Source organism: Otolemur garnettii, unplaced genomic scaffold, assembly GCF_000181295.1.
Source record: "Otolemur garnettii isolate 467f Iridium unplaced genomic scaffold, OtoGar3 scaffold00020, whole genome shotgun sequence".
Classification (NCBI taxonomy): Eukaryota; Metazoa; Chordata; class Mammalia; order Primates; family Galagidae; genus Otolemur; species Otolemur garnettii.
Window position 1 is genome coordinate 22,461,749 of NW_003852415.1, and position 9,641 is coordinate 22,471,389.

Here is a 9,641-nt window from a genome sequence, read left to right on the forward strand (position 1 = left end):
TTGACCTGATAAATTTACAGATATGTGGAATTGATAGCAAAAGGAACCCTGATTAGAATGCTTTCTCTGGAGTGAGTGTAACTGCCTTTATTAAAATGTTTCTTTCTTTTCTTTTCTTTCTTTTTTTTTTTTTTTTAACATTTTCCTAATTGTATAGTTTATAGGCAAGCAATAAACAGCAAGATGTTTGAGGTGGATATGAAAATTGCTGCAATGCATGTAAAAAGAAAGCAACTCCATCAACTACTACCTAATCATGTGCTTCAGAAAAAGAAAAAGGTAAATTTAGAAAGTACTTACAAAAGCATTACTAACAATGTTTTATGCATTCTGGGGTATCAGTGTATTTCAGAATTTAGTCTCAGTTAATAAGTCTTATTTGAAATAGATGACAGCATTTTCAAAATATTTTATATGGAGCAGTTCCATTATATAAAATCTCGCTCTAATCAGTTTTCTTGGACACATTTGCTTTACACTTCAGAAGGATTAGTGTAGTACTTCATATCTTTACTTTGTATGTACCCATATTATCTTTTAAAGGCTTTTTATTCTTATTCATTTAAAAATCCCATATCAGCATCTAGTTTCTTTTTCTTTAAGAAGTAAGTAAAATTCAATTAGTAAGGTAATATGTGAATAAATTCTAACTATGTGAGACTTTTAAAAAATGAAAATGGCTTTTCTTGGTGAATATAAAAAAAGTAAATGTGTTTTATTCACAGTTCCTGAGGATAGAGGAATATAGAGTATAGAAGAATACTATACAGAAGGAGTATTTTTTAGTATGTCATTCTAGTATTTAGTGTTTCTTTTTCAATAACTGAAAGCCATTTTTTTTCCTCACTTGGCCTACTTATAGTGGACATATTAGAATTTTAGTGCACAGATAACAATTACATTTTTCTTTAAGTGCTTTCAAAAATAGATGGCTTATTCCTATAATGGAATACCTTATAAAAGTAAATGAATTATAGCGGCATATGTCATATTAAGTAAAAAAAATGTAGGTGTATATGTATCATTTTCAACTTTTAGGTAATCTTTCTAAGTTAAGAACTTACTTAAGAACTTACATAAACATAAATAAGTTTATGTTAGAGAATGATAACCACTGCATTCAGGATAACATTGGGTTGTCTGGGATGGGGTTGCAAGAAGAATGAAATAATTACACAAAGAGTTTCAACTCTTTGTTTTGTTTTTTAACATGTAGGACAATTATGGTACAAAAGCATTGAAATTAAAGGAAAAGACTCTGGAGTAGACTACCTGGTTCAAACTCAGGCTCCACTGTTTCCTACCTGTGAGATTGACAAGTTGTATAACAAATATCTTGTTCTTGATTTATTTCATCTCTAAAATCACAATAATACTTAACCTGTCATTAGGTATATCGTGAGGATTTAAGCTAGCCAACACAGGTGTTTAGACTAGTTGGTTTAGACTAGTTCTTGGTATATAGCAAGTGCTGATAGTAAACAACTTGGAGATAAGTGCATAGTTTTATTGTGTGTGTGGGGAGGGATCTAAAATGCCATTTTTAATGGTTTAAGTAAATTATTTTTTTTAAGAGACAGAGTTTGATTTTGTCACCTCGGTAGAGTGTGGTGGCATCACAGCTCATAGCAACTTCCAGCTCTTAGGCTTAGGTGATTCTCTTGCACCCACCACAGCACCCAGCTATTTTTTTGGTTGCAATTTGGCTGGGGCCGGGCTTGAACTCACTACCCTCAGTATATGGGGCTGGCGCCATACTCACCGCTGCCCGGTTTAAGTAGATAATTTAAAAAATTCTCTTCTTAACCTAATGATTTCATGACTTAAATAATGTAAAAAGTGACAAAAAAATGTACTATTATTTTCTCAAAGAATTTCATTTATTTATTTATTGTAAAACTTGACATCAAACAATTTTAAATTGAAGTGTCAAGTCAGACATTTGCCTTTTCTTTGTCCTTGAACTGGTTAAAACAATTGCATTTAAATGAAGATTCACTACATATAAAAATATATAAATATGTATCTTATATATTTTTGGAGGTGAGCATAAAATTGAAGGTTAATTTTTTTTTTTTTTGGAGACAGAGTCTCTGTTGCCCTGGGTAGAGTATTGTGGCATCATAACTCACAGCAACCTCAAAACTCTTGAGTTCAAGAGATCCTCTTGCCTCAGCCTCCTGAATATTTGGGACTATAGGCACCCGATACAAAGCCCCACTAGTTTTTCTGTTTTTAGTAGAGACTAGGTCTTGGTCTTGCTCAGGCTAGTCTCAAATTCCTGAGCTAGGTGATCTACCTGCTTCAGCCTCCCAGAGTGCTAGAATTACAAGAGTGAGGCACTAAGCCTGGCCAAAGGTTACATTCTTTAGAACTTTGCTTTTTCTGTTATATTACTGTAATTGAGGTAGTTAATTTTTTCCAAATCCTAAATTCAGATTACCTTTTCAAACGCTTAGTATTTATATTGCAGTATTGATATTTCAAAGAATGTATGTATTATTAAGTAATCTTAATATAACATTTTTATTTTTATTTTATTGTGGTATCTATAATTATACAGAAACAGAATATAAAGAGAATCATTAGTGACCAGCAATGTATTGGTTTAGTGTAAAAATTTTATATTTTGGCCTTTTTGCCTGCTTATACTGGCAATGGATGCCTGTTTGCTATGTCCTGCTTTTTAAGCTTTCTTATTTTGTAAGTCTCCGTTTCTCTTCCTCAATAAACTTTGCTTCTTGCTTTAAAAAACATTTTTTCTAATATATCAAGTGAAGCAATTATAATCTTACCTTGCTATAATAGCTTTTTTTTTTTTTTTTTTTTTTTGCAGTTTTTGGCCGGGGCTGGGTTTGAACCCACCACCTCTGGCAAATGGGGCCGGCGCCCTTCTCCTTTGAGCCACAGGCACTGCCCGATAATAGCTATTCTTATTTCAGCTTATTTCTACACACCATGTTTAGTGTACATGTTACCACATTCAGTATATATTATAAAAAGGTTTTTGATGAAACTTCCCATTGCGTGACCTACCCTTTTTGTCCTTTATATATTATGATCTTTATCCAAATTACATTGTTAGTGATGATTTAAAATTTCTTTGAATGGATATAGTACAATTAAATCTGTCCTCTATTTATGATCATTTAGATTATTTCCAAGTTTGTGTTTTTATCTTGCTTTTTTTTTTTTAGAGACAGAGTCTCATTTTGTCTCCCTTGGTAGAGTGCTGTGGAGGTAACAGCTCACAGTAACTGCCAGCTCCTGGGCTTAGGCGATTCTCTTGCCTCAGCTTCCCAAGTAGCTGGGACTACAGGCGCCTGCCACAATGCCTGGCTATTTTTTGTTGCAGTTTGGCCGGGGCTGGTTTGGACCCACCACCCTCAGTATATGGCGCAGGTGCCCTACTCACTCAGCCAAAGGCACCGCCCACTTTCTTGCTTTTTTAAGTTACAAATATATAGGAGTCTAGATTCATAACTAGTTTCTTTGGACTCTTACTAATAGCTTCTTTTTATTAACTGCTGTTTGCAAAGTACTGTTCTGGTCCTTTTTTATATTTAATATTCCAGCAATGCAATAGCGTATTAGAAGAAATAGAGTGTTAAGAAACTTGCCCAAGATCGTGTAGGGTGAACTATGAATGGGACCTAAGTCTGACTGTAAAGTATGTGTGTTTGTTTCTCTCTGGAGTATGTTCTTTGTCTTATTTACTATTAAAAGTTTTATTTATGTAGCCAGGTGTTGTGGCGGGCGCCTGTAGTCCCAGCTACTCGGGAGGCTGAGGCAAGAGAATTACCTAAGCCCAAGAGCTGGAGGTTGCTGTGAGCTGTGATGCCATGGCACTCTACCAAGGGTGATAAAGTGAGACTCTGTCTCTTAAAAAAAAAAAAAAGTTTTATTTATGATTAACATCTCTTGCTGCCACATTTGACATCAATACTGAGCCAAGCAAAGCAGCTTATTGGTGTTTTTAGTTTAGACTATTTAAAACTTTCACATTCATAGATTATCTGCAACACTGGCATGTTATCTTAACAGGTGTTTGGTCATCTGGTCAGGCAGGTAACTGTGTGGAATTGAATGTAATTTACTTACTAAAATAGTCTTCATATTTGGTGGAAAGTTAGATTGGTAGCATCACTGAATAAGAGAGAGATTCATTTAGAACAGGGGTCCTCAAACTTTTTAAATAGGTTGCTAGTTCACTGTCCCTCAGACTGTTGGCGGGCTGGACTGTGGGCCCCGGGATGAGTTGGCTGCTAAGTAGGACAGGCAGCAGTGGCAAAAACACCCAGTGGGCCAGATAAATGTTGTAGGCAGGCCGCAATTTGAGGACGCCTGATTTAGAATATTAGATGCTTTTGTTTCACAACTGACTTTATGAACAAATGGCATTACTCTTTTCTCCTTTGTCTTCTACCAAATCTCATTTTTTCTATTTAATCAGTTTTGATTTATGTACGTAAGTGGCATCTCTAGTAAATCAAAGAATGTCTTGTCATTTGGGGAACTGGAGAGTAGAGCATTTATGCATACACACATGTATGTACCTAGTGAGTTTTTGTCAACAGTGTAAATTGTCATTAAAATGTTTTCTGTTAGGTAAGTGAACACTGAGGCTAAATGTATTCTGAAAAAAAATGTTTTTTGAACCATTTCTTTCAAATGGTTCTTTTTCTGAACCTGAAAGAAGTCAATGTAATCGCCTGTAGCACAGTGGTTATGGTGCCAGCCACATACACTGAGGGTGTTGGGTTCAAACCCAGACTGGGCCAGCTAAGCAACAATGACAACTGCAACAGTAAAATAGCCTGGTGTTGTGGCGGGCGCCTGTAGTCTCAGCTACTTGGGAGGTTGAGGCAAGAAAATCACTTAGCCCAAGTGTTTGAGGTTGCTGTGAGCTGTGACACCATGGTACTCTACTGAGGGCAACATGATGAGACTCTGTCTCAAAAAAAAAAAAAAGAAAGAAAGAAATCAATGTATTATAATAGTACTAAATAGCGAAAAATTAAAACTTGGCGCTATAGAAATCATCTTTAATCTCATAGGACCATTCATAGTGCCCCACCCCCTGCATTATCTGTTTTTAGAGTGCTTTGGTTTTTAGGGAGAACCAACATGAGGATTTATATGTATTACGTAGTTTTCAGAAATTGTTTCTGCTTTCATTTTCACAGGATGGTTTATCCTCTTCAGTATACCATCTTAAAATCCTAAATTGCTATTAGAGCAGTAGAAATCTCTTGCTTTTGAAAGAGGCTCATTTTATTGACAAATACTAGTAGTAAGGAATGGGAATAAATTATACATGATAACTTTTAAAAATTCCATAATCTTTATATTCATTGTGGGATAATTAGAAATCTATAAACAATATCCTTTTACATCCCATTAGCCAAAGAGAATCAGTTAGTGTCATGTTTATTGTTAAGACTTTCTCTTTCTCTCTATTTTTTTTTTTGTTTAGCAGGCCCTGGCCAGGTTCGAACCCACCACCCCTGGTGCTCTGGGCTGGTGCTCTTAAGCATTGAGCTACAGATGCCCAGCCAGTTAGGACTTTTTCCTTCATATTTATGTGTTTATATACATTTATAGTCCTTTGATTCAAAATACATGTTTTAATATTACACTAGTTCTTGAATTTTGTTATACAGTTAGTGTGTACATTTAACATAGCATTTCATTCTCCTATTTTCTTCTACATAAGAACTGTAGTTATGTTGAAACCCTCTTAGAAATTGGGAAATATGTGACTTCAAATCTCTGGCTTTGCAATCAGCATGCCAGTTCTGATTTTCATAAACTTAGTGATTTGTGCTATTTAGTAGAAATCATATATTAGTTAAGTAAAAGTTTTTCATGTTTCAAAGATATGATGACATAGAGATATATTTGATTGAATGTTTTATTGATTGCAGCATTCAACAGAAGGTGTCAGATTGACAGCTCTGAATGACAGCAGCCTTGACTTGTCTATGGACAGTGATAACAGCATGTCTGTGCCTTCACCTACTAGTGCTATGAAGACCAGTCCATTGAATAGTTCTGGCAGCTCTCAGGGGTAAGGAAGAAGAGGGAAATGGAAGAAGAGTGGCTACATGCCAAACCCGTTAGCTATATTCTCTTGTTGCTGTTATAGTTATCTATTTAGAATGCTATTTTTATTCCATTTTCTAATTTTTCTAAATTTTCTAATTTCCATTTTTTAAATAGCAGTTTAATTTCAATTTTGAAGCAGTACTGATTCAAGTATGAATGATTTCACACCTACGGATACGAGAACTATTTGTGTGCTAAGGCAAATAGACAAAAGAGACAAATCCACTTTTTGTCATAGAGTTGCTTATACATAGTAGCAGGAGAATATGTCGGTGAAACTGCAGTAGAACCTTTATAGTTGACCACCTCCCTACATTGACCACTTCCTTAAGTTGACCTAATTTTCTTTTTTTTTTTTTAAATTTTTAAAATTTTTTTGAGACAGAGCCTCAAGCTGTCACCTTGGGTAGAGTGCTGTGACATCATAGATCACAGCAACTTCCAACTCCTGGGCTTAAGCGATTCTCTTGCCTCAGCCTTCCGTGTAACTGGGACCACAGGTGCCCGCCACAACGCCCAGCTATTTTTTGGTTGTAGTTGTCATTGTCGTTTGGCAGGCCTGAGTTGGGTTCAAACCTGCCAGCTCTGGTGTATGTGGCTGGAGCCTTAGCCACTTGAGCTACAAGCGCTGAGCTGAGCTGACCTAATTTTCATAAACCAGACATGTACCATATCTATGCATCAGTACATTAGGCCTAGTTCCTTATGTTGACCACCTCTGTTTGTTAACAGTCTCTTTCGTGGTCAACCTACAGAAGTTCTGTTGTATTGGGTCATTAAATCTGAAATGTCCAATTTCAAATCAAAAATCCAGTTGATTATATCTCAGAAAAAGAAGTAGTACAATTAATGAAAGTATGCTTCTAAACTGTCAACACAACTTTTGCCATCTTAATGGAAGCTTATGTATGTCAGTAGTGGAGGATCTTGGAAAGCAAGTGTAATGAAATCTCAAAAGGCATTTTCCATGGCTTGTTGAGAATTGAATATTTTTTCTTGCAAGAAGTGTGGTCCAAAGCCTGAAAGAAGTGGTAGTCATTTGTTTGGTATAAGGCTTGGTGGATGACAAAGAATTTCTAAGTCCAGCTTCTGTAGTTTGAGTAATGTTGTTTGTGCAATAGCATTGTCTTCCAAGAGGATTGGCACATGTCTATTAAAAAGACTCTGCTGCTTAATCATAGGTATCTTATGTCATCCAGATTGCAGTAGAGATGTGCTGTAATTGATAGACCAAGTTTTGTGAACCTGTAGTAGATATCAGTGCTGGATTACCAAACAGGCACCATTACCTTTTTTTGATGAATAATTTGTTTTGGACTGTGTTTTGACACTTCATCTTTTTTTTTTTTTTTTTTCCTTTTTTGAGACAGAGTCTCACCTCGTTGCCTTCAGTAGAGTACCAGGGTGTCACAGCTCACAGCAACTTCAAACTCTAGGGTATAAGCAATCCTTTTGTCTCAGCCTTCCAAGTAGCTAGGATTATAGCTGCCCACCACAATGCCTGGCTAGTTTTCTCTCTCTTTTTTTTTTTCTCTGAGACAGAACCTCAAGCTTTCTTCCTGGGAAGAGTCCTGTGGCATCACAGCTCACAGCAACCTCCAACTTCTGGGCACAAGCAAGTCTCCTGCCTCCGCCTCCCAAGTAGCTGGGACTATAGGCACCCGCCACAACACCGGCTGTTTTTTGGTTGCAGCCATCGTTGTTGTTTGGTGGGCCCGGACTGGATTTGAACCTGCCAGCTCAGGTGTATGTGGCTGGTGCCTTAGTCACTTGAGCCACAGGCGCCAAGCTGTGTTTTCTGTTTTTCAGACAGTCTTAACTATGTCACCCTCAGTAGAGTGCTGTGGCATCACAGCTCATAGCAACCTCAAACTCTCGGGCTTAAGCAGTTCTTTTGCCTCAGCCTCCCAAGTAGCTGGGACTACAGGCACCTGCCACAATGCCAGGCTCTTTTCTTATTGCAGTTGTCATGTAGCTGGCCTGGGCCAATCTCAATCCCACCAGCACTGATGCTTGTGGTGGTGCTCTAGAAGCTAAGCCAATTTTCTTTGTTTTTTAGTAGAGATGGGTCTTACTCTTGCTCAAGGTGGTCTCAGACTCCTGAGCTCAAGGGATCCACCCGCCTTAGCCTCCCAGAGTGCTTCGTTTACAGGTGTGAGCCACCATACCTGTATGGCACTTGATTTGTATTCTACCATTGTGCCCAGTGCTTGCAATTTCCAAAAAAGAATCCGTTTTTCATCACATATAACAATATAGTGTAGAAATGTTTTGCTTTTATGTCATGACAGTAAAGAAAAGCCTTAGGACAGTGTCTTTTCTGGTGCTCCTTTAATTCATATGGAACCCTTCTGTTCAGTTTCTTTATCTTGCTGATTTGTTTCAAATGGTCCAATATTGTTGTAATAGCAACTTCAAACCTTGCTACTAACTCATGGATTTGTGTCCACTACAGCTTTCAGCTCATCATTATCCACTTTGGTCTCAGGATGCCCATATGGCTCATTTTCAAGTTTAAAATCACCAGAATGAGACTTCTCAAACCATTTCTTTGGCCACATCTTCTTGAACAATTCATTGATATTTCTAGCTGTTTGCACTGCTTTGAATTCCACAATGGAACTTACACCCAAAAAATTACATTAGTTGGTTTTTGACTTATCTAAATTGCTCTAAAAAAATAGTTGAAGCCAAAATGTATTGTTGAAAAGATGAAGATGTACCTTGGCAATAAAAAAAAAAGTGAAATGTCAGATATCAACTGTCAAACTTGGAAATCAGGCATTCTGTACTTAATAACCTAATATTAAGGATCTTCTAAAGACAATAAAGACCTATATTGGGGATTTGTTTTATAGGAATTCAGTATCTCATTAGAATTTAACAAGCACTTATGTGTCTATCTATCTTTTTTTTTTTTTGGTTGCAGTTTGGCTGGGGCTGGGTTCCAACCCGCCACCCTCAGTATATGGGGCTGGTGCCCTACTCACTGAGCCCCAGGCATGACCCTATTTATCTGTTTTTTAAGAGACAGTATCACAGTGTTGCCCAGGCTGGCCACGAACTCTTAGGCTCAGTTGTTCCTCCTAGCCTCTTGAGTTGCTTGGTACTAACAGGTATGCATGTGCCATTGTGCCTGGCATAACTCAGTTAATAGTTTTTATTATGAAAGAAATACATGTCTGTGGCAGTAAAAATTAGAACCCAATAAAGCCATTTATATTTAATTTCTAGAAATCTTTATAGTGTATTCCAAGATTTTTTAATGAATATGCTGCCATATTTTCAAAGGGAATTGTGTACAGTAGACTTCTGGGATGCTGGTAGTGTTTTAGACATTGATGGTTATGCTACTCACTTTGTTAATCAACTTGAGAAGTTTTATTAATGTACATTTCAGTTTTTAAAAATAAGTTAACAATTAGATCATCAAGCTTGGCGCCTGTGGCTCAAGTGGCTAAGGTGCCAGCCACATACACCTAAGGTGGCGGGTTCGAATCTAGCCCGGGCCTGCCAAAACAACAATGATGGCT

The 9,641-nt window shown here is 37.0% G+C and overlaps 1 protein-coding gene across 4 annotated transcripts in view; it reads left to right on the forward strand.

Annotated features, from left to right (window-relative positions):
• Window positions 1-9,641, forward strand: part of PAPOLA (poly(A) polymerase alpha) — a 71,914-nt gene that overhangs the window by 46,767 nt on the left and 15,506 nt on the right. For all 4 annotated transcript variants that reach the window (XM_003787025.2, XM_012803465.1, XM_012803464.1 and 1 more), the window contains exons 16-17: window positions 158-279; window positions 5,928-6,070. In XM_003787025.2, coding sequence (XP_003787073.1) covers window positions 158-279; window positions 5,928-6,070 — 265 coding nt within the window. The remainder of the gene's footprint in view (window positions 1-157; window positions 280-5,927; window positions 6,071-9,641) is intronic.